The sequence below is a fragment of the Gigantopelta aegis genome, chromosome 8, assembly GCF_016097555.1.
Source record: "Gigantopelta aegis isolate Gae_Host chromosome 8, Gae_host_genome, whole genome shotgun sequence".
In the NCBI taxonomy this organism is placed as follows: Eukaryota; Metazoa; Mollusca; class Gastropoda; order Neomphalida; family Peltospiridae; genus Gigantopelta; species Gigantopelta aegis.
The window spans coordinates 6,126,641-6,153,045 of NC_054706.1; the positions used below are offsets into that span (position 1 = coordinate 6,126,641).

The 26,405-nt window shown below is 37.2% G+C and overlaps 2 protein-coding genes across 8 annotated transcripts in view; one reads left to right on the forward strand and one right to left on the reverse strand.

Annotated features, from left to right (window-relative positions):
- Positions 1–3,314, reverse strand: part of LOC121379424 (dynactin subunit 4-like) — a 76,404-nt gene extending 73,090 nt beyond the window's left edge. For both annotated transcript variants that reach the window (XR_005958841.1, XM_041508050.1), the window contains exon 1: positions 3,161–3,314. Coding sequence is in view for 1 of the 2 variants with exons in the window: in XM_041508050.1 (XP_041363984.1) it covers positions 3,161–3,289 (129 nt within the window). In the remaining variant the exon portion in view is untranslated. The remainder of the gene's footprint in view (positions 1–3,160) is intronic.
- Positions 3,315–3,366: 52 nt separating this feature from the next.
- LOC121379426 (DNA-binding transcriptional regulator BolA-like) overlaps positions 3,367–26,405 on the forward strand; it is a 29,060-nt gene continuing 6,021 nt past the window's right edge. Inside the window, exons 1-5 of one of the 6 annotated variants that reach the window (XM_041508052.1) lie at positions 3,367–3,491; positions 14,915–15,012; positions 17,930–17,977; positions 22,250–22,301; positions 24,663–24,727. In XM_041508052.1, the coding sequence (XP_041363986.1) occupies positions 3,482–3,491; positions 14,915–15,012; positions 17,930–17,977; positions 22,250–22,301; positions 24,663–24,727 (273 nt within the window). In that variant the 5' untranslated portion in view covers positions 3,367–3,481. Of the gene's footprint in view, positions 3,509–3,540; positions 3,672–13,619; positions 13,645–13,740; positions 14,083–14,914; positions 15,013–17,929; positions 17,978–22,249; positions 22,302–24,662; positions 24,728–26,405 lie in introns of those variants that run through there. The other 5 variants (XM_041508054.1, XM_041508057.1, XM_041508056.1 and 2 more) reach the window with 5 other exon arrangements.

The window sequence follows — 26,405 nt, forward strand, 5'->3', positions numbered from 1 at the left end:
ATTTAGTTGATCAGTTTTACTTGTGTATTACATTGTAACAAGAAACTTAATGTTTATGAATTGCTAACTATATGGAACATTCTGGATCATATATAATGTAATATGCATTTTGATTGGCTATATATATATATCTGTCTGGAATGTATTAGATCTTTCTGGAATATTTTTGTACTATATAAGGGGCATTGATTGCTCAATGAATTTAGGCGTTATTATAAATTAAATAAATAGCAGCACAGTGCAGTTGCTTTATCTGAGTTTGTGAAGAACAAGTTCAAGTTTAAGCCGCCTCAAGTTACAACTATTGTTGAAGATTTAAGTGTATGCTGAATTTATTATTTGTTGGTTTCACGTTTAAAGGTTATTTCTACCATAATAGAAGCCATTAACGAAATGTATAGGCTAATAACGTGTTTAACTTCCCTAACAAACTTTTTAACACCACTCTTATTGTGTCTTAAAATATATAAGCAAAACTGCTATTAACGAAATTTATAGAAATAAAATGCATGTGTTTATTAAAACTGAAGTTTTTCTTGTATTTTGCATTAGTAAAAGATGATAAAATTGTTGGAAAATAATCGTTCACTTCTATGAGAAACATATGTACAATAAAACTTTGTTATATATTTGTTTTTAAATAAATTGTAAATTCGAAGTTTGTTACCTCCATAAATTAAAATATAGTCAACTTACCGGTATCACAAAGGCGATGTTGCCATTTGTAGCATCCATCACACAAAATTCCTTCTTGCCGAGGACGGACACACCTTTTACAAGCGATACAAATGTTACTCATTGTAAGAGACAAACAACACCAGAACGGTATGAACACGGTTTATATAACCTTTTGTTTTACTTGAGTCATGAAGAAAACAACTCATAATTAGCGGTAGTCTTTGAAAATACAGAAAGTAGTCTTAACACCAATTTGACTGAACTTGGACAAACTAGTGAACATATATTGCTAATTAGTTCACAATGGATAACACCTCTCTACATTGGGAGGCTGTGTGTTAAATAAACAAGTACGGGAACTGGGATATCATACAATTAAACTCAAATTGCAACACAGAAATATCATTTGTTTTCTTGAATTTACAAACGGATTACTCAACGGGTATAGCCCATACATGAGCTCATATATAATGATTGCAAAAGTTGAGATAGATAATGATTCGGTTGTTCCATATCTGTAATAGGAAGCTATGATTCTGTGTCTAATACTTCCATGTCTCAATCAACCGCATCCCCAACTAACACTGTTGGTCAAACAGATTAGTTTTTGTAGTAGTAAGCATTAACTTTAAGACGGATCTGTATGGTGGGGTTAAGTATAACAACAACAACAATACAGGAACAATACAACAAGGAAAAGTGTTGTCTTTATTGAATGTGTAAAAATTATGAAATGCACACACAGCTCACATTTTCTTCCAACTTCCGGTGGTCTCTTTGTTTTGACTTATTTTATTGAGAAAAATAAAAGTTCACAAGAGTTCTTCTCAGCAAGATTGGTGTCTGGCTCGTCAGAGGCGGCTCCCAATGGGAGCGTGCTTGAACAGTTATCTGATGGAAGCAAGTAAATAAATTTACCTGACCTGAAGATTGTTTGTGCAACTATCAGAAGTGACACAAAAACATTTTTTTCTTTTAATAAATAACTTTTCATTTGATGATGATGATAACTAGTTTAACGTGCCCATATACCACTAGGGTTTCGAACACACCCATCCAGAGGCCGACCTCCGATAAGATCGGTGGCCTGACTCGGGATGGGGTGTGTGTGTGTGTGTGTGTGTGAAAATGAGCAGAATAAAAAGTTAATAGATTAAATGAAAAAAAGAAAAAGGTTACAAGCCAAAAATAAAAAAATAATTGACTGCTCGGCCGAATATTTGTATAATTTGGAGCATTTTAGAAGGACAGTCCAAAATTAAATAAGAGAAAGAAGAGAGGATCGGACTATTTAATAATATTAAGTAATTTCGACATAAAATTTTTGAACGCAGATCTAAAAGTTTAAAAGTCCGATCGATATGTCCACGCGAGTGGCCTCGTTAAGGCCGTTTGGGTGCACAGCTTAAAGGGACGAGATGGGTTGCATCCCGTCAAGAAAACCCCTAGATTGACAGTCGATAGACGTTGAAGGTGTAGTGCTGTGCTGAAATACAGATCTTGAGAAGCTGGATCCGTCTGAACGAGAGAGAGTATCAGACTAGGGTATAGTCCAGTCATCATGGGTTGGTACATTTGTATAGTGGTGTGGACGCGCCTGACTCCGGAGGATACGAGATGGTATCACTGTAAAGCAAGGTAAAGTCTAAAAAAAGAGTAGTAGGGGCCGACCCCGCTTCCTATTTCTTCTTAGAGTGGGGCGGTCAATCTTCCAGTGCTGCTAGGACAGGCTCGGACATGTAGAGACTAAACGCGAACAACCGTGGTGTTTTGCAGAATGGCCGTCATACGAGTCACGAAAAAAAAACAAGTCGACAGTCAGACGGAGAAATGACGTGGAGGCGAGGAATCTCGCTAAAAAAGAATCCATTTGAGTTAAGTTGTTTGGTAGGGTTTTTTAGTCTTATTTACTATTCTTTAAATAAACTTCAATTATGGTGCCGTTTTAGCCATCGTAGGTTCCGTTTTAGCCATAAATTTCATTGCCGTTTTAGCCAACGCAGGTTCCATTTTGTCCAATTTGGTTCCGTTTTGGTGCCGGTTTGGCACGTTTTTTAGCTATAACCCAAATCTTTCCGTAAATATCTATTTTATTTCTTTTCGGTTACACATATTTACTTTATTGTTTGTTCTTTGGTGTGTGACTATTGATTACTCGAGGATAAGTTTAATCCATGACCGGACTCAAGAATTGAACAATAAGTTACAATTTAAAGCTCTGTGGCATCAGATTAAAGGGGGAAAAAATGTGTATTTTAGATACAGTAGCCTGCGACCATTTAGTTGTCGACGATTGGCAACGCATTACATAGTTTCTTCTAGCCTTCCTCAACATATCAATCAATAAGGGGAGAGCTAGAGGTGACTCGAGCTACCCCCCCCCCCCCCCCCAAACCACCACCACAATCTTACGGCCCAACTTGCTGCTTGCTAAACGGCTCTTCCTATTCTTATTACTCATCTGTTCCCGTCTTATATTTACCTCATGCTGTACACAGTCAACACATCTCAGTTCCGAGCAATGCCTGCACAGATATAGCCGACAGAATGGTTGCTTTTTACCACAACTACATACATATTTTACCAAATTGATATCGATGTATGTCGACATTTTCTCTCTTTTTTTCTTGAGATTACATTTTCCTCCAATTCCGTGGAGCACCAAGTTATGTAGTCTCGTTCAAACGAGTCTTTGTGAGGTTCGTGGAACATCCGTTGGAAAACACGGAAGCACGTTTTTATGATTGATCTAGTACGTGCTGTTTATAAAGGCCAACAGCAAGTTTAATATTCTAATTGTGTGATGTCAAGAGGTGAAAAGAATAACACTGTAAAAATATTTTGTCTGGTCTTTCATATTTGATTTTAAAATAGCAAAAGTTCCACCGGTTCGGACGTTTCTCCACATAATAGCTCGAGCCTCGAGTGTCCTCTACTATTACCGTGTTTTAACTGTTTATATGTTGGCTTTGGACTAGGGCTTCTGCCAGAAGGTAAAACGGGTAACATGTTATCCCCGAAAAATATTATTTCCAAGGGTATGGCGTCATACCAAATTTTTTGGCTGATTTTTTTTTAGTTTACTTTTTGCAAAAATTAATGACTTTATTATAATTGGGGGGTGGGATTTAGCTCAGTCGTTTGAGGTGCTAATGTCGATGGATCGAACCACCTCAGTGGATTTGTTGAACTGATTGTTTTTTTCTCTCCTTCCAACCAGTGCACCACAACTGGTCAAAGGTCATGGTATGTGCTTTCCTGTCTGTGGGAAAGTGCATTTATAAAAGATCCCTTGCTGCATTAAGACAATGTCGTGGGTTTTCTCTATTGACTACGAGTCAGAATTACCAAATGTTTGACATCCAATAACCGAAGATTAATATATCAATGTGCTCTAGTGGTGTTAAACAAAACAAACATTTTGTATTTTTTATTATAACTGTACATGATTACGGTTGAAGACAGACACTTTTCGCACCCTTGTTTTTGGCTTCGTACACAAATAAAACATATCCAACTGTATTTTTTTATATGATATATTTGACAAAAGATATTTTTTATTTCTTTCATCTTTTAAAACTTAAAATTAATTTTTTGTCCAGAATTATGAAAAATAAAAACATACCGATCTGTAAACAGCGTTGTCTGCTTGTTATATAATTTTGACAGGGGTCAAGGTTAGTAGACTTGTTTTTATTTTAATGTGGTGCAGCATTGTAATAATTCTCGGAACCGAACATACGGGTACTTCGACCCCTGGCCGCCATTGTTTATCACGTGACACAGTGAAGCTTCTCCTTAGTTACGTATGGTTTGATAGTGAAATGAGGCAACTTTGGTCGATCATTTATAACAGTTAACGGTCACGATGCCTAACACATGTTGTGCAGTTGGCTGCATAAACCATAACATGATGTTAAAAAAAATATCGTTTTACAAATTTCCAAAAGAAGAGACTAGGCGCCGCTTGTGGGTAGGGTCATTAAAACGACAAACCTGATGGAATTCCATGGCTTCCCACACAGAATGTGACTACGTTGACTTTAATGTTGTTGCTTGTTGACACCAACAGAGATTAATTTAGCAAACAAAATGGTTAAAGCATGTGCAGTGATAAAAATCCCACATTATACTGTAAATAAAATACACAATTCCATCGTCTTCCATGAAAACCCCCCAACAAAACGATGCATCCAGTTCTTGAATAAAGAGTATATTCCTTTATCATTAAATTTGTGTGGTCTTTATTTTTCATTTAATCTTAGTTGCCTGGATATTATCTATACTTGTATTTATTTTGCCATACTACAGCTACTACATCTTATTTATTTTTTAATTTTAAAATAAAAGTTTATACTGCTAAATTACACACATATAATAATTATAATATAGGCCTAAATTCTTGTTTAAACTTTTTTTTTTTTTCTTTTTTTTTGCAAATGTGTCTGTAGCAGGCCTGCAGTAAGAAAATATAGGTCGTTCCCCCCCCCCCCCCCCTCCGTGTGTTTAGTATTTACTTTGGTGCAGAGGGTAAATAATGTGTGTGCCTTTGTTTCAGTATATATATATATGCCAAATTTCTAGGGAAATCACTAATGTGTGTGTGTGTGTGTGTATATATACTACTCAAAAGAATTTAAGGGTCAAAAATTTATAACCAAATAAGTTTCAGAGTGTATTAGATTGATGATGTAAACTACACCAAAAATTTAATTTATTGTTCCATATTTACAAAAACCCACAAATAAACGTCACTGTATACAAGAAAGTCACATGACATGCTGACAAAGTTGAAGGTTGTCAAACATGGATTTTACACATTAGAACATTCGTTTAATAGTGTGTGAATCCACCCCTGGCGCGAATACACTCGACACATCGTTGCCTCATGTTGTTGATCAGGCGTCTGAAGAACTCTTGGGGAATGGCCTGCCACTCTGCCATAAGAAGTTGACCCAGATCATGAAGGTTGGCCGGAGGGGCATGGTTATCCCGAACTCTCCTGCCTAATTCGTCCCAGGCGTGCTCTATTGGGGCCAAGTCAGGCGAATATGCTGGCCAATCCATCCTGGCGATACCTTGTTGTCTGAGAAAGTCCGTCACCACCCTGGCGCGGTGGGGTCTGGCATTGTCATCCTGCAGAACTGCCCCGCCGCCAATCTGCTGAAGGCCTCGGAGAACCAACGGCCGGATAATCTCATTCAGATAGCGGATTCCATTCAGATTGCCATCCACCACATAGAGGGGGGGTCCTGTGGTGGATAGAGATGCCGCCCCACACCATGACGCTGCCACCACCGAACCGGTGAAGTTGTCTAACGTTAACGTCAGCGAAGCGCTCCCCAGGACGTCTGTAGACACGAACCCGACCGTCGTTGAACTGGAGACTAAACCTGGACTCATCAGTGAACATCACTCGACCCCACTGAACACGTTGCCACCGCAGATGAAGCGTGCACCAGTGACGTCTGGCCGTTCTGTGACGTGGTAGGAGTGGTGGTCGAACAGCCTGGCTACGGCAGCGTAGATTATTGGCTCTCAGACGATTGCGTATGGTTTGATCAGACACTCGAGTTCCAGTCGCAGTCCGCAGATTGTCACGTACTCGGCGTGCAGTGGTTGTGCGTTGACGTAGAGCCATATTGGTGATGTAGCGGTCCTCTCTATTTGTAGTGCTTCGGGGTCTTCCCGAACGTGGACGATTTCGAACAGAATTCGTTGTTTGGTACCGTTGCCACAGTCGGTCAACGACACTCTGACTGACACCAAGTCTCAGAGCAACATTTCTTTGCGTATTGCCATCCTGAAGCCAAGCAATAGCCCTTCCTCGATCTTCGATAGTCGGTTGAAGTCGTACCATTGTCGAATTTGGAGTGTGCACCGTACACGAACGCAAGCTCCAATTATACGGAAATTCAGCATTGGGAACATGGAATACACGTGCAAAGCGTGCAAATGAAGCGCTTTGTGAAAAAGCAAGTTATGGGCACTTAGCAGACCTTTCGCTTTTGCCCTAATTTACGTGCAAATGTAAGCATGTTTTCGCCATTAGAACTAGTCGACAGTGTCAATGACAGTGGATTTTAATTCATTTATGGGTTGCTTAGACCCACTTTCGTCAAAATGGAACAATACCATGCGTGACATTATGGTCTAGCTAATATAATTGACATTCAGAAAATAATGTCGAAAATATCGTCTGACCCTTAAATTCTTTTGAGTAGTATATATATATATATGTAGTTTCATGGTATTCTACAGTTCAGTGTTTGTGTGTGTGTGTGTGTGTAATCTGCTTTAGAAATTACTTGCAATAAAATGAATGGTCAACTGCCATATCTGATATTTGTTTTCCATTTTGAAAACACTGTTTGACATGGAGAATATAGCATTTAACTATCTCATTCATATATTTTCCTTGAATATGCTACATAAGTGCATCTACATGAGGTAATTTAACCCGGTTAAAAGCAACTTAGGTTAAATATGTGTAGTCTAGTAGAAGGCATACCGATATAGATCAGTTTATTAACAACCATATTTGCCTCCTTTCTCCAGCTGTATACTATTAAAAATTAGTTTTGTAGATATTACTTAAATTGAACTGCAATAACAATTCCAATACAGCACAAGACTGAACAAGAAAATATCTGCACTATCCATTGTGACTAGATATAAAACAACACCAATATTATACATATATATATTAACCATTATTTACTCAGGTAAGTTTTTGTGTTTTATTACTAAATATACCAGGTTAAACCCTATAATTAAAACATTTGCATGTTTGTTCGACGAGGTAACACTTATGTTTTATTTGGTTGTAGACCTCGACATGATAATAACTGAGGGAACTGATTATTTGCTCCCTAATGTAGTTTATGGGGTGCAATTTAAAATATTACCATATTGATATATTCTGCCCAATCTGCCCTGTCCCCTCGACATTCAAAGTACACGGAAACACATCGGTACTAAATATAGATTATACTAATTCAGATTCCCATTGTTCGTTTCTCTAATATGGCAACCCAAGCTGTTATAATACACATAAGACGTATTGCAACTATGTGTTAGCTACAGAAAATAAATGACAATATGTAAGACATGTAAAAAGTTGATATGATAACTTTATTCTATGTAAACCAGTAATCACTAAGGCTTTGCTTCACCCCCAAAGACCCTGATGATCGGTAACTAGGCCGTGTGACGTCACGCCGGTTCCGAGAATATAGCTAATTTTGAATTTGAATGACGTCAGTAGTCCAATGATGTCACTTTGCATCTCCTTACAGTAAAGTTCTATAAACTGGGTACATGACGTTTCCGTTTTAAGAATGCTGGAAAAATTCCAATTCAAAATTGCTTTTGAATTTTTTTTGTTTGAACTTTACTAATGCACCTGAAAAAAATCTTGTGACTAAAAAAGTATAGGCCCCTAGGCTACATTTTACGATATATGGATTTGAAATAAAATTACAATGAGTATTGCTATATTTATTGTGTACAAAGCCAAAACAAGGCAGGCACGGGGGGTCAAAACCCCCCCTCTCCCCGCTCAAGGCGAACATAAATTTCATATCCGATTTTTAATGTAATTTCTTTCCAAAAAAATGTGGTCAGAAAGTAGCTCGGCTAGCCAGCAGAAAACACCTCAGAATAGCCCTAGAAGGGCACCAGACACCTCGATCCTTCCTGCAAAATTTCCTGCGCATGCCCCTGCAAGGGTGCAAAAAGTGACTGTCGTCGATCTTAATATTGGCTTTAAATAATTATAAAACTATTCTTGTCATGTGTACAGCAGGATGGTACATTAAGGAACGAATATACAAAGTAAGGTGAACAGAGATTATCTATATAAATACATCACTATTCCAAGTGGATTCATCATTTTGTCTTTTTCAATTTAATTCTCTATGGCAGTATTACCTGTATATGCTTTCATCATTTTGGTGAAAACAAGATTAGACAATTAAGATCTGTGCTCATGTCAAGTACCAAACGTGAGTAAACAGGTATCCTCTGTTTGATAGTGTAGACTAATAATTTTGTAAAGTATCGTTTTGATTGACGTGCAGAAATATATATTTTTTAACATGATAAGTCAGATACATGTATGTATCACAGATTGCTGGAAAACATGTCTGAGGGATCCTAATTCCATTTTCTTTAACATGCCTCTTAGTCCAGGCAGTTATGTAAATTTGCTTTTTTTTTCGCTCAAGTCAGTAAAATGTATTTTTTTTTATTCTTAAGACTATCCAGAATTAGAAATCCATTGGTAGCATTTTGTTCAGTCAGTTGATCATGGCGCCCATCTTGAAATTCAAAATGGCCATAATTTTGGGATATTTTACATATATTTTGACTCCCAGTTAACGTAGAAACACAATTCTTGTGTCTATTTATAGTTTTACGGTGAATGAACTCACTGATAACATTTTATTTATTCATTTGGGCATGACGGCCATCTTGAAATTCAAAATGGCCACCAATTAAATATTCTTATATATATATTTACTCACAGTTGACCCACAACAACAATTTAGGTATCTGTTTACATTTATGAGCTCAGTGAATGAAGTTGTAAAAACTAAAAATGTTGTCTGACCTAAGCATCCATCTTGAAATTCAAAATGGCCACCATTTTAATATATTTTTCCATATATCTCAACTCTCGGTTAACATAGAAACAGAATCTTTTTTGTCTATATGTAAATTTATGTAGCCGTGGATTTATTGATGACATTTTTATAATCCTCCAGTCGTGGCAGCCACCTTGAAATTCAAAATGGCCACCATTTTAATGTATTTTTCATATATCGTAACTTCCGGTTAAGGCAGAAGCACAATTATTTTTGTCTGTACATTTTTAGGATCAATGAACTAAAGGGTGACATTTTTATAACCATCCTCCAGTCATGGAACCACGTTAAAATTCAAAATGGCAGCCATATGGAGATTTAAAAATGGCCACCAATTTTATCATTTGTCAAATACTTTAACTCCTAGTCCACATACATTTTATGTGAAATAATTAAAATATTGCATTACTAATGACTTTCATGTTCTAGATTTTAAACTAATGAAATAGAGGAACAGACCAATTGTAAACTGTAATTCACAATGACACATTAGCAGGGCTAACCCATTTAGTATCTGGCTAATATAATCATTCAAATGTATAAATTAGCCACTTTTTAATAATTTCTAAAGAAATATCCTACATACATGTATCTGAAAATTGACTAAAATTAATTACTTTCCATTGTAACCCCTGATTAGGCATCTGCGTTGTCTGCAATGACGTGTATTGCATCAGCCATCGATCACCACTTGTAGAGTTCTGTACATTGCAGGTTGTATTCCTTACAGGTTCATCTACCTGAACATGTACTGATACCACAGTTGCATCTGATCAGTTCTATCACAGCCTTGGTGCAGCGTTCACCTTCAACCACATTTACAAATATATCCTCCTTGATCCAACCATGGGTCTAGATCTCTGGATGTAGCATGGAATCCTAAGCTAGGATATTTGCTTGGAGATATGCTCTTTGGGTATGCTGTTATTAGATATTTGGCAGTGTTTCCACACTTTGGTTTGGTGATGGTGTCTTGAATTTCTATGGTCTCAGAATAGCTTCATCAACTGTACAAATGACCCTTGAGCTTAGTACCATGGTACTATGATTCATCAGTAATTCCAAGCTGGCTTAAGAACTTCAGATATAGCCAGTGGAGCTTTCCCGAATACATTCAGTAACATTTGTTTGCATATACCATCAATTGGTCCTGTTGTATCACATCCATTTACTATATGCAACCCTGGTAATGTTGATTTTCTTTCTGAACCCAGTTCATCATCAGTTAGTTGCATGTTGATCTGGTTGCGACTTACGTCTGTACCAATAATTATTGGGATCAGTGTGTGTGATCTTCTCAGGATAAGAATTAAGTCTGTGTCTGGTGCAGAAATTCACTTCTAATCTGCCATATATGTTGTCAGTGAACAGAAGCATTTCCTGCATGCTTTGATTCACTATTAGATGGTAACATGGGGTTAAGATTTATTTGTTAACACAATAATATTTATGAAATATGACATTAGATATTTCCACTAACCAGGTTACAGATTTTTGAAGCTATCTGAGTGCTACGATACCGAAAACTATTGCAGGCCATGATGTGACAATGACACGTGCGAAAGCCTACTCCTATCAATGACATCAATTAGATGTACAAATGATCATCTGATAATACATCTGGCATATAAAGTTATTTACTAATGTAAAATGCTAGTTACAGTCACAAACACAACAAAATATGTACCAAAATACCATCCTACCACAGGTGTCAGTACACAAGAAGAAGCAAACATGCTCATGGTTCCTCATACTCATGAAGTAATCGGGTCAGGCAATGAGATGGATTTCTACATCAAAGACTAAGACTGTTGGGTTTTTATCACCATTAGGTTACACAAATAATTATATGTAAATCACTACCAGATCAACCTGCAAACATTGTATAATGAACTGCATCCAGAGATGGACTCGGATTACCAGATGTTCATGCTTTAACTGAATATGTGTCAACAGGACAATTGGTGATGGTGGACATCAATGAAGAGAATTCAATGTATTCACAAAAGCTCCACAAGCACAAGGGTCATTTCTACAACTGATGCATCTACTCTAAGATGAAAGAAGTTCAAGAAATCATCACCAAATGAAAGTGTGGAAACGTTGCCACCTACCTCTGGGGTATGAAAACAGCATACCCAAAGAGCACATCTCCAAGCACATTTCTGAGCTCAAGATGCCATGCTACATCTGGACATTCTTGGTCCATGCAAACTTGGATGGGTCAAGGGGGTTGGTATATTTGTGACTGCTGTTGGAGGTGCAAGCTGCACCAGAATCTGTGGTAGAACTGCATGATCAGATGCAATTGTGGTGTCAGTAAGTGTTCAGATAGATATACTGTAATTTAGTATAGGTAACACAACCTTCAATGTACAGAGTGTTGCAAGCGTGAAACCAATGAGGACTGCTGCAGTATGCATACTATTACAGATGAAGTGGATGCCTAATATGCCATTATGAATTACAATTTACAGTTGGCATGTTCCTTTATTTCATTAGTTTGTCATTAGTATTGCAATATTATAATTATTTGACCTAAAAATGAACTAATGAACACAAAAGTTGTATTTGTATGTAGACTAGGAGAAAAAGTATTTGCCAAATGATTACATTGGTGGCCATTTTGAATTTCCATATGACTGCCATTTTGAGGTTTAAGATGTTTGCCATAATTGGATGACTATAAATCTAAAGAATTAGATTCATTGACCACTGAAATATACATCTAGACAACAAAATTGTGCTTTTCCATTAACAATGAGTTGAGATATAAGACAAATGTATTAAAATGACGGCCATATTGAATTTCAAGATTGTTTTCATGATTCAATGACTATATAATTGAAACCATCCAATGCATGGAATACAGAAATGTACATGGACAAAATATTATGCTTCCACGTTAACCAGGAGTTGAGATATTTGAATTTTTTGTTTTTAAGATGTAGCCATTTTGAATTTCGAGATGGCTGCCAAGATCAGACAACAATTTTCCTTTTTACAAAATAATCATCTGAACTTATAGATGTAAACTGACACCAAAATTATGTTTCTGTGTTTACTGGGAGTAAAGATAGAGAAAAAAAATATAATGGAATGACGTCCATTTTGAATTTCAAGATGGTTGTTATGTGAAATGAATAAAAAAAATAATATTTTAATTCACTAATATAATATGTTTAAATAGACCCCCAAAATATGTTTCTATGTTAAATGGGAGTGGAGATATATAAAGATATTACCGGGTATATGAAAATAACGGCCATTTTGAATTTCAAGATGGGTGACATAATAGTGGTCAGAAAGAATGCTACCAATGGATTTCTAGTTCAGGTAGGTCATGGGAACATATGATCAAAATTTTATTAACTTGAGCAAAAAAGAATGCAACCTTCCAAAAATTAACATAACTCCCTAGCTAGACTATCTGGCACCCACGTTTTAAAAAATCAATTCTGTAGTGCCATAACCAAAACTTTCTTTCTGGCAGAAACCCTGAATGCAGTCTATGTAGCACAATGACAACAGTGGACAACCAAATGGTCGCCAGCTTCTGTGTCTAAAATACAATTTTTTTCCAAAATCTAATGCCACAGACCGTTAGTTTGATTATTCTTGAGTCGAATCATGATATAAAACAAAGTACTATTGCTACACAAGGAAACCTGATGCCCTGTAACTGGGGGCTGGGGGGGGGGGGGGGGGAGAGGGGAATCAGACAACCCATGGCGAGTGTGAAAAATGACGCACGTTACACTTAACAAACAGTGCACGTAAAACTTTGTATACTGATTGCCACTATTTACCGTATATAGCTGATAGAAAGATCCATTTAATAATACCATTAATTTTTTTTTTAAGAGAACGGTAGCGTCCGTGCAAGATTTTAATATATGACTGGTACTTATCTTTGCTATACAAATCTGAAAACACAGGTTTAACAAACATCTTCGAAGACGTACCAATTGATTCAAAACTTTTTTGCCTATTTAATTTATTATTAGAAACAGTCCACTTTTGTACGGTAATAGGTCACAATGTTTGATAAGGATAACTCATTTATACTGTTATCACAAAAAGAGAAAAGGGATTGAAATAAATAGTGGCTTCTGTAGCCTACACAAATGAACTCGTTACGGACATCAGCGAAGTTGGTAAAATTGTCTCGATTAGTTCATAACTGTTAGCCTACAAAGCTTACGCGAGGTCCCAAAAATGCCAATCATGTAATTTTGTACTTTCTTTAAAAAAAAAGAAAAAAAAAAAAAAGAAATTTAGATGAAATAATAAAAAGAAGGAAAAGTAATGATAATAGGTATGTAGGAATAAGCCTAGGTATTTTTTTTTTTTTACATCTATTATATTTTTTTTATTAAGCCTAGGTATTTTTGTGCGTCTATTATTTTTCTTTTCTAGCTTTAAAAAAAATGAAATAAAACTTCATTTAAATATTTGTAGGCCTATTTCAGCCAGAGGTTAATGAATGTGCATATGTTATTTATATATGTATATATGTACACACTATAGTAACTAATCAGTGATCATTTCAGACTATTTAATTTTTGTTTCGTTTGTTAGAAAGTCGCAGACCATGTGACTGGAACATGATTTGATGCGCAGTACTCTGTGGCGTTTTGATGTGTGCGATTTTTCACTCGCCTTTGTTTTTTCAAAAGGCAAGGACTGTTTTAATGCATTGTTTAATCAAAACATTGTCAACTTTAAAACGTATGCACACACAAGCATGGCCGAAGTAAGTGAACATTGAGTGTGGGGACATGTTGAGGCTCCAAGTGCATGAGATTCTAGAGAGGTCTGGGGGCATACTCTTGAAAATTTTGAATTGGGGATGGGGGCAGTTTGACATATCGAGGCTTCAACTGTGCAAGCTTCTAGAGAGGTCTGGGGGCATGCTCCTGAAATTTTTGAATTGGGGATGGGGGCATGTTGACATGTCGATGCTTCAAGTGTGCAAGCTTCTAGAGAGGTCTGGGGGCATGCTCCTGAAAATTTTGAATTGGGGGTGGGGGCATGTTGACATGTCGAGGCTTCAAGTGTGCAAGCTTCTAGAGAGGTCTGGGGGCGTGCACCTGAAAATTTTGAATTGGGGATGGGGGCATGTTGACATGTCGAGGCTTCAAGTGTGTGAGCTTCTAGAGAGGTCTGGGGGCGTGCACCTCCTGAAAATTTTGAGTTGGGGGTGGGGGGCATGTTCGCATATCGACCTTCAAGTGTGCAAGCTTCTAAAGAGGTCTGGGGGCATGTCCTGAAATGTAATTTCTTACATTCTGCCAGTAAAATTCATCATGATAAATGCAAACTGTAATGCAGTTTTGCATAGGGGTGTCAGGTTTCTTCATGTAGCATTGGTACTGGCTAAATGTTTGTGTATGACTTTATCAATTTTAACTTTTATAGCAATTTACTAATTTTTCACAGAGTTAAGACCCTTGAATTTAGGAGATACGAAGACATTTTGGGCCTAGTAGAGGACATGTATTGCTTTAGCAGTACTCTCAGAATGCCTCTTAATGTTATATTTATATATTACATTAATAGTGAACTGATCTGTTTTTGTTTTTCAGCTCTTCATCATATCCCAAGGCAGCGTGTGTTAGACGCTTTTGTCCGTTTACCGCTGTTTTCCCGCTATATAGCCATGAGTAGTGTCGTTACAGCTGACGTGAGTATCACCATCACAGTTCCGTGAAACCGCCTCAGTCAGACACCTGTTAAACACCCACCTGTCTTTAGAGGTCACCGTACACAGGTTTATCTCGAACTGTTTAAATGGTACAGTGAAACCGCCTCAGTCAGACACCTGTTAAACACCCACCTGTCTTTAGAGGTCACCGTACACAGGTTTATCTCGAACCGTTTAAATGGTACAGTGAAACCGCCTCAGTCAGACACCTGTTAAACACCCACCTGTCTTTAGAGGTCACCGTACACAGGTTTATCTCGAACCGTTTAAATGGTACAGTGAAACCGCCTCAGTCAGACACCTGTTAAACACCCACCTGTCTTTAGAGGTCACCGTACACAGGTTTATCTCGAACCGTTTAAATGGTACAGTGAAACCGCCTCAGTCAGACACCTGTTAAACACCCACCTGTCTTTAGAGGTCACCTTACACAGGTTTATCTCGAACCGTTTAAATGGTACAGTGAAACCACCTCTAAACCGGACAACCTCTGGACCAAGTATAATGTCTGGTTTTAAGGGGTATCTGGTTTAGGGAGGTTCTCTTCTGTACAGATATTTAAAAAAGGGACCATGAAAAATGTCCGGCGTTGAGGGTATTCCAGTTTATAGAGGGTCCGGTTTTGAGGGTATTCCAGTTTATAGAGGGTCCGGTTTTGAGGGTATTCCAGTTTAGAGGGTATTCCAGTTTATAGAGGGTCCGGTTTTGAGAGTATTCCAGTTTATAGAGGGTCCGGTTTTGAGAGTATTCCAGTTTATAGAGGGTCCGGTTTTTAGGGTATTCCAGTTTATAGAGGGTCCGGTTTTGAGGGTATTCCAGTTTATAGAGGGTCTGGTTTTGAGAGGTTTCACTGTATAGCTTCACCAGACTCCACCTCTACTTTGAGACCCAGTTTATCATTGTAATTACTTAGCACACAAAACAAATCTAAAGTTAGTTTTGTTTAATGACGCTACTAGAGCACATTGATTTATTATTAATTGGATGTTGGATGTGGTTTAAAATGTTTTATACAAAATGTTTATGAAATAAATGTTTTTAAAGTTCGCAGTTGGCGAATTTGGCGAAAGCCAGAGCTTGCCCTGGGTTATGATGACACATGATTTTCACAAGAAATCTGCTACATTTTTTCCATTAGCAGCAAGGGTTCTTTTATATACACTTTCCCACATACAGGACAGCATGTACCATGGCCTTTGATGGGACACTGATCGGAATGGGGAAAAACTAGTGAGATAATGGGTCCACCAAGAGGATAAGCACCTCAGGCGAACACTCTCCCGACGGAGCCAGATATTGTTTTGCAAACAATTGGCACTAAATCTAACAATCTGAAGGGTAGGCTATAAATCAATACAGTGCTGTCCGGTGTATCGGCGCACCTAAGCTTTCAAGGACCATTTTCTATATGAACATTGTGAAATATTTAATAAAATGCGTCTCTCACCAATGAAGAAGTGCATAATCTGAAATACACTACAAACTGTTTTATGTCTGTAGTAAATAAATATTTTAAAATGGTGCATAAATATAGGCACCCCCTTGTATCCAAAACGATTTGCATGTCCGGTGATTCGGCGCAGTAGATGTGGATCGTTGACCCCGCTATTTGTAAACCGCCCATGACCTCACTTTTAGCCTATAAACGCTACACTATTGTCCCAGAATTATTTTAGTACTTTTTTGTTTTGTCTTGTTAAAAATATTACTATGAAAATGAACGATCACACATTACCCATCTCATGATCAGTTTCGGAATCGTTTTCTTGAGTGGCACAGTACTGCAGATGCATACATGTTCATTGTCATGCATGGCTAAGATGCCTACATGGATTTTTATTTTTCTCGGATAGATTGTGCACACACATGGATCTTATTTCGCTTTTATTTTTTTGATAACAATGTGACAATTGTGAACTGGAATGACTGTCAATGAAGGTGTACAATTTTCGGTTTGTTTGCATTTGTCTGTGTTTTCTTTTTCGGTTTAAATAAAAAATAACCGAACAAAAATAATTACATTTATACTGTTTACTATAATTTTTAAAATGTGGGAAAGGTGTTTTTAGACTGGTTTTAACATTCTTAATATCAATAAGGATGACCTACTTCGCGTTTATAAACACGAAAACAGGTGAATTATTTATTTTGAAATTATTATATAATTATTGATAATTCTAAAAAAAAAAAAATTGCACCCTTAACAATAAATATGTTGATACTTATTGAAAAAGGAATTGAACTTTAATTCGTTAAAAACTCCGACAACATGACAACTTCCTAAGCATACTCAAGCAAAATACCAAGTGCGCCGATACACCGGACACGCCGATACACCGGACACGCCGATACACCGGACGCGCTGACCGGACACGGTTGTACCATGCGTAAACTGTGTGAAGGGTCAGGACCTAGCCCAGTGGTGAAGTGCATGCCTGATGTGTGGGCTGTCTAGGATCGAACCCCATCAGTGGGCTGATTTAGTCTATTTTTCATCCCAGTACATTCTCCATGACCGGTATATCAAAGGCTGTGGTATGTGCTATCCTCTCTGTAAAAAATCCTGTGCTATTGATGGAAAAAATCATTGATGTAGCAGGTTTCCTTTCTAAGATTATATGTCAGAATTATCAAATATTTGACATCCAATAGCCGATGATTAATAAACCAACGTGCTGTATAGTGGTGTCGTTAAACAAAACCAACTCAAAATTTTGTCATGCTTTGTCATGTCTATATGAACCTAAAAAAGATCATAAACAATCCTTAATGTTTTCTTTAACTCCCAGTACATGACATTATATGCATATACATGTATATACCGGTATAACAAATTATTCTTTACACAATATGATATAATTACCGTACTGTGATTTCTTCTTATGTGTTTTTTTAGAAACCAGTAGAAAGCTCAATAAGAAGAAAGCTGACCGACTGCTATAAGGTAAATGTTACTTAGAGCTGTGCTGATTAGCGAGTTACTTTCACAGTGAAGGAGGAGTCAGGTGTAGTTTTCAAAACTGCCATCTACTGTTCCTACATTGTAACTTGGTGCCTACTTTTTCCTCTCTTTTTTTTATCTTTTTTTGTAACGAAAAGGTAGATTCAGTTGGCAAGTCTACTTTGGATTTGCCTCATGCCAGGGTTAGTGTGCCATATACTGATTTTAAATATAGTATTAACCAATTTATCTTTTCGACTTGGCAACATGATTGGGACGGTGCGGTTACGAACAAGCTTCATGCTATCAAGCCAGTCTTGGGAGAGTGGCAGTCATCCTATAGACAGTGCAGGAAGGATGAAATAGTCTTCTGTTGTGCTCGCATCGGTCATATATACTTGACCCATTCATTTATCTTAAAGAAAGATCCTCCACCTCAGTGTGAGCACTGTCAGTGTACCCTGATGGTGCGCCACATTTTGGTGGAGTAAGCATCGTAAAGAAACTCAAAAACATATATTTGGCCAACATAATGTGATGGAATCATTTCGATTCCATCCAGAACTAATCTTCGCGATACTGACTTTTATGCTAAATTTTAATTTGATATATCTGTGATATTTGTATTTTTGCACAGTTCTTTACACTGTGTTTTAATTTAACTGTTGAATTTTTATATTGATGTTGATCATCACAATTATTTTGCATTTACCATAGTTTGACACCCAATAGTCGATGTATTTTTCGTGCTGGGGTGTCGTTAAACATTCATTCATTCATTTTCCTCTCTTTTTTTTTAGGGGGGGGGGGGGGGTGAGACGTAGCCCAATGGTAAAGCACTCCCTTGATGTGCGGTCGGTCTTGGGCTATTTATCATTCCAGTCAGTGCATCATGACTGGTATATCAAAGGCTGTGGTATGTGCTATCCTGTCTGTGGGATGGTGCATGTAAAATATCCCTTGCTACTAATGGGAAAAATGTAGATGGTTTCCTTTCTAAGACTATATGTCAAAATTACCAATTATTTGACAACCAATAGCCAATGATGAATAAATAAATGTGCTCTAGAGGTATCATTAAACAAAACAAACTAACTTTTTTTCCAGTTTTTATTAATATTTTCAAATCAAATTTTAATAAATATAACGAAAGTATGTCTTCTACTTTTAAGACTGCTTTAAATACCTTAACATTAAAGATATACTGGTACATGTAATACGTTGGCTGATTACGTTCCACATATGTTTATATTACGGTAGAGGAAAGTTTACGGCAATTAATAAAGATATACTGGTACATGTAATACGTTGGCTGATTACGTTCCACATATGTTTATATTACGGTAGAGGAAAGTTTACGGCAATTAATAAAGATATACTGGTACATGTAATACGTTGGCTGATTACGTTCCACATATGTTTATATTACGGTAGAGGAAAGTTTACGGCAATTAATAAAGATATACTGGTACATGTAATACGTTGGCTGATTACGTTCCACATATGTTTATACGGTAGAGGAAAGTTTACGGCAATTAATAAAGATATACTGGTACATGTAATACGTTGGCTGATTACGTTCCACATATGTTTATATTACGGTAGAGGAAAGTTTACGGCAATTAATAAAGATATACTGGTACATGTAATACGTTGGCTGATTATGTTCCACATATGTTTATATTACGGTAGAGGAAAGTTTACGGCAATTAATAAAGATATACTGGTACATGTAATACGTTGGCTGATTACGTTCCACATATGTTTATATTACGGTAGAGGAAAGTTTACGGCAATTAATAAAGATATACTGGTACATGTAATACGTTGGCTGATTACGTTCCACATATGTTTATATTACGGTAGAGGAAAGTTTACGGCAATTAATAAAGATATACTGGTACATGTAATACGTTGGCTGATTACGTTCCACATATGTTTATATTACGGTAGAGGAAAGTTTACGGCAATTAATAAAGATATACTGGTACATGTAATACGTTGGCTGATTACGTTCCACATATGTTTATATTACGGTAGAGGAAAGTTTACGGCAATTAATAAAGATATACTGGTACATGTAATACGTTGGCTGATTACGTTCCACATATGTTTATATTACGGTAGAGGAAAGTTTACGGCAATTAATAAAGATATACTGGTACATGTAATACGTTGGCTGATTACGTTCCACATATGTTTATATTACGGTAGAGGAAAGTTTACGGCAATTAATAAAGATATACTGGTACATGTAATACGTTGGCTGATTACGTTCCACATATGTTTATATTACGGTAGAGGAAAGTTTACGGCAATTAATAAAGATATACTGGTACATGTAATACGTTGGCTGATTACGTTCCACATATGTTTATATTACGGTAGAGGAAAGTTTACGGCAATTAATAAAGATATACTGGTACATGTAATACGTTGGCTGATTACGTTCCACATATGTTTATATTAAGGTAGAGGAAAGTTTACGGCAATTAATAAAGATATACTGGTACATGTAATACGTTGGCTGATTACGTTCCACATATGTTTATATTAAGGTAGAGGAAAGTTTACGGCAATTAATAAAGATATACTGGTACATGTAATACGTTGGCTGATTACGTTCCACATATGTTTATATTACGGTAGAGGAAAGTTTACGGCAATTAATAAAGATATACTGGTACATGTAATACGTTGGCTGATTACGTTCCACATATGTTTATATTAAGGTAGAGGAAAGTTTACGGCAATTAATAAAGATATACTGGTACATGTAATACGTTGGCTGATTACGTTCCACATATGTTTATATTAAGGTAGAGGAAAGTTTACGGCAATTAATAAAGATATACTGGTACATGTAATACGTTGGCTGATTACGTTCCACATATGTTTATATTAAGGTAGAGGAAAGTTTACGGCAATTAATAAAGATATACTGGTACATGTAATACGTTGGCTGATTACGTTCCACATATGTTTATATTAAGGTAGAGGAAAGTTTACGGCAATTAATAAAGATATACTGGTACATGTAATACGTTGGCTGATTACGTTCCACATATGTTTATATTAAGGTAGAGGAAAGTTTACGGCAATTAATAAAGATATACTGGTACATGTAATACGTTGGCTGATTACGTTCCACATATGTTTATATTAAGGTAGAGGAAAGTTTACGGCAATTAATAAAGATATACTGGTACATGTAATACGTTGGCAATTAATAAAGATATACTGGTACATGTAATACGTTGGCTGATTACGTTCCACATATGTTTATATTACGGTAGAGGAAAGTTTACGGCAATTAATAAAGATATACTGGTACATGTAATACGTTGGCTGATTACGTTCCACATATGTTTATATTAAGGTAGAGGAAAGTTTACGGCAATTAATAAAGATATACTGGTACATGTAATACGTTGGCTGATTACGTTCCACATATGTTTATATTAAGGTAGAGGAAAGTTTACGGCAATTAATAAAGATATACTGGTACATGTAATACGTTGGCTGATTACGTTCCACATATGTTTATATTACGGTAGAGGAAAGTTTACGGCAATTAATAAAGATATACTGGTACATGTAATACGTTGGCTGATTACGTTCCACATATGTTTATATTAAGGTAGAGGAAAGTTTACGGCAATTAATAAAGATATACTGGTACATGTAATACGTTGGCTGATTACGTTCCACATATGTTTATATTAAGGTAGAGGAAAGTTTACGGCAATTAATAAAGATATACTGGTACATGTAATACGTTGGCTGATTACGTTCCACATATGTTTATATTACGGTAGAGGAAAGTTTACGGCAATTAATAAAGATATACTGGTACATGTAATACGTTGGCTGATTACGTTCCACATATGTTTATATTAAGGTAGAGGAAAGTTTACGGCAATTAATAAAGATATACTGGTACATGTAATACGTTGGCTGATTACGTTCCACATATGTTTATATTAAGGTAGAGGAAAGTTTACGGCAATTAATAAAGATATACTGGTACATGTAATACGTTGGCTGATGACGTTCCACATATGTTTATATTAAGGTAGAGGAAATACAAAGTAATATTTTAAAAGTTTACGGCAATTAATAAAACACCAAACAGATCGACAAATCTAATAATACATGTATGCATATTAATATTTTCTCTAGTTTATCAATTGTTTGTTCTGTTGGGTCATTTCATGCATCAACATGCTCTGTCCAGCCATCACACTATGTTTGTTTGTTTTCTGTTGTTTCCAGCCTCAAGTGCTTGACATCATCAATGAGAGTTATATGCACAGTGTTCCTAAAGGTACATGCTGTACTCCTTCACTGAGAACTGTTACCATGGTTACTCCTGTACATGTCATGCTAAAACAACACAATGTATAATATCTTTGCGTCAAAAGGGAACCAATGAATTGACATATAACTATAATGAATAATGTTAATATGTATATCAAGACATTACTGAGTTTTAAAGACATATACCAAGTCACAAAATTTATATGTACCATGTTAGATACGTTTTAAAATGAGTTGTAAGATAAATGGAATATAATGGCCACTCATGTGGTATTCTCTACTCTGTATATTTGTCCATCCCACAGACAGGATAGCACATACGATGGCCTTTGATATATATGTTCCAGTCCTGTTGCACTGGCTAAAAACAAGAAATAGCTCAATGGGTCCACCAACAGGGATTGATCCTAGATTGACCACACATGAAGCGAGGTTTGAAGCACTAGGCTTCGTCCCGCCCTGCTGATATGAGTAAATAACAAAGATCACCTCGGTGGATCCATTCATCTAATTGGGTTTTTTTTCCGTTCCAACCAGTGCATCATAACTGGTAAAGGCCGTGGTATGTGCTTTCCTGTCTTTGGGAAAGTGCATATAAAAGATCTCGTGTTGCTACTGGAAGAGGTTTTCTCAGAATGACCAAATGTTTGACATCCAGTAGCCGATAATTAATTAATCAATGTATCAGCCTATTTTGTGAAGAGATGATAATATCAATGGTAAACTTCATTTTAAATGTGTGGTAACCTCTAGATTACCAGGCCCATACATTAGGGTAACCTGTACATGGGTTATTGAGCACTATGATTATTTCAATGTCTGAGAACTGTAACCATGACTACCCCTGTACACTTCAATTAATATTAAAAAAACCCACCATACACACACACACACAAAAAGCAGTAAATGGAAAGTTAAACTGATATATAGTATATATACTCAGTCAAAAAAGAAACGCATAGGTGATAGGGAAAGAAAAAAAGTGTTTGATTTTACAAAATATAGTTTTTTTTATACAATGTTGCTGAATGACCATGTTTGTTAATGTTCCTGGAATGGGACAGCATGCCCAAATGCACCCTAAAACAAATTTAATGCATGTTGTGTGACAATTGCAGGAAATCGCCGTGAAATGGTCAGATTTTGGCAAATGCACTTGAAACTCAGGGGGGTGGGGGGGGGGGGGAGATTGGGGTAGTGATGGGTATTTAAAGCTGCAATGCTCGCAATGATGCCTCCTTTCCATTTTGATGTAGACAAGTTACAAGATGCCAAGACTAAGCCTGCCAAATCGAAACATTGCAATAGGCAGCCTCCAGTTAGGTGAATCACAGTCAGCAGTCGCATGCCACATGAACGTCCATCAGAGCACCATTTCACATCTCTGGGACATGTACCAGCAGTTTCAATCAGCTGAAGACCGGCCCAGAAGTGGAAGACCTCGCATAACAACTGCAACACAAGATTGCTAAATCCGGGTTCTGCACTTGCGTCACCGTACTGCCACAGCCATGAACACTACTTGACGCATACCTGGTTTGAGAAGGGTGTCTGCAAAAACCATTTGGAACCGACTTCAAGAAGCTGATTTATGGGCTAGGAGACAGTATGCTGGCCCTGACCTGCGATGTCAACATCGACATTTACATGTTCGCTGGAGCACGAATGTACAGGGGTGGAACTTTGGAAACTGGTAGCGAGTATGGTTCAGCGACGAGTCACATTTCCTTCTACAGCGACGTGATGGACAACAGCGTGTTTATAGACGCCACAATGAACGTTTTGCCAACAACTGCGTCGCCCAAATTGACAGATTTGGGTGAGGGAGTGTCATGATGTGGGGAGCCATCTCATACACTGGCAGAAGTGTTCGTACACGGCAACCTGACAGCTGTATGCTACCGAAATGAAATTCTTCGCCGTCACATGCTTCATATTTTGGATCGACAGAGAGAACTCTTTCAGCAGGACAATGCCAGGCCGCATACTGTCACATGCACTGCTGGAAGAATGGGCTAGGATTCCCCAGATTCAGAGACTCATTCAGTCTATGCCAAGGAGATGTCGCGCAGTGATTGCTGCTGCTGGTGGCCACACAAGGTACTGATTTCAGCACCCTCGTGCGACGCTGTTTGTTGACGAAAACGCCTCCACTGACGTCAGTCCATAGCAAGAACAATGTCACATACTCATGTCAAATTTGACTGTGATACGATCATAAATAAAGAGATAATTCCATGAATATTTCACCTATGCATTTCTTTTTTGACAGAGTATATATCTTCCATCAGTTTTGTTTGTCGGTTATGTTGTGCAAAACATATTGTATATTTTGGTTTAATACTGTTTACTGTTGTAATTTTTTCAGGATCTGAAACTCACTTCAAAGTGTTGGTGGTGTCTGAAGCCTTCGCTAATCAGCCGGTCATCAAGGTAAGACACTCACTGTTAATAAAATGGTGTATTTAGTGCGCCAATAAAAATCTTACACTTCCAAAGTGAAGATTTTACTAAAAGTTTTCAATTGTCTTAATGATTCTATCTTGAATATGCATATATATGTGTCAAATAAGGCATTTTTGTGTAGCAGAAAAAAATAAAATTATATTTGCACACACACCTGATGCCACAAGTGTGTGGTTGTAAATTGTCACTGCATGTAAAGACAACGTGTTGCTTGAGGTGAAATTTTGTGTATAGCTTTATCGTGTACCGTACTGTTACAGATCAAGTTTAACATTCATGGCAATTTACCCATTTTTCACAGTGTTGTGACCCTTGAAGTTAGAATATAGGAAAACAATTTGGGCCCAGTAGGCGACATGTATTGCATTAGCAGTATTCTCAGAATGCTTGTTGAATGAGTGAAAGGCACAGATCAGCTTTAGCAGTATTCTCAGAATGCTTGTTGAATGAGTGAAAGGCACAGATCAGCTTTAGCAGTATTCTCAGAATGCTTGTTGAATGAGTGAAAGGCACAGATCAGCTTTAGCAGTATTCTCAGAATGCTTGTTGAATGAGTGAAAGGCACAGATCAGCTTTAGCAGTATTCTCAGAATGCTTGTTGAATGAGTGAAAGGCACAGATCAGCTTTAGCAGTATTCTCAGAATGCTTGTTGAATGAGTGAAAGGCACAGATCAGCTTTAGCAGTATTCTCAGAATGCATGTTGAATGAGTGAAAGGCACAGATCAGCTTTAGCAGTATTCTCAGAATGCTTGTTGAATGAGTGAAAGGCACAGATCAGCTTTAGCAGTATTCTCAGAATGCTTGTTGAATGAGTGAAAGGCACAGATCAGCTTTAGCAGTATTCTCAGAATGCATGTTGAATGAGTGAAAGGCACAGATCAGCTTTAGCAGTATTCTCAGAATGCTTGTTGAATGAGTGAAAGGCACAGATCAGCTTTAGCAGTATTCTCAGAATGCTTGTTGAATGAGTGAAAGGCACAGATCAGCTTTAGCAGTATTCTCAGAATGCTTGTTGAATGAGTGAAAGGCACAGATCAGCTTTAGCAGTATTCTCAGAATGCTTGTTGAATGAGTGAAAGGCACAGATCAGCTTTAGCAGTATTCTCAGAATGCTTGTTGAATGAGTGAAAGGCACAGATCAGCTTTAGCAGTATTCTCAGAATGCTTGTTGAATGAGTGAAAGGCACAGATCAGCTTTAGCAGTATTCTCAGAATGCTTGTTGAATGAGTGAAAGGCACAGATCAGCTTTAGCAGTATTCTCAGAATGCTTGTTGAATGAGTGAAAGGCACAGATCAGCTTTAGCAGTATTCTCAGAATGCTTGTTGAATGAGTGAAAGGCACAGATCAGCTTTAGCAGTATTCTCAGAATGCTTGTTGAATGAGTGAAAGGCACAGATCAGCTTTAGCAGTATTCTCAGAATGCTTGTTGAATGAGTGAAAGGCACAGATCAGCTTTAGCAGTATTCTCAGAATGCATGTTGAATGAGTGAAAGGCACAGATCAGCTTTAGCAGTATTCTCAGAATGCATGTTGAATGAGTGAAAGGCAAGATCAGCTTTAGCAGTATTCTCAGAATGCAGTTGAATGAGTGAAAGGCACAGATCAGCTTTAGCAGTATTCTCAGAATGCTTGTTGAATGAG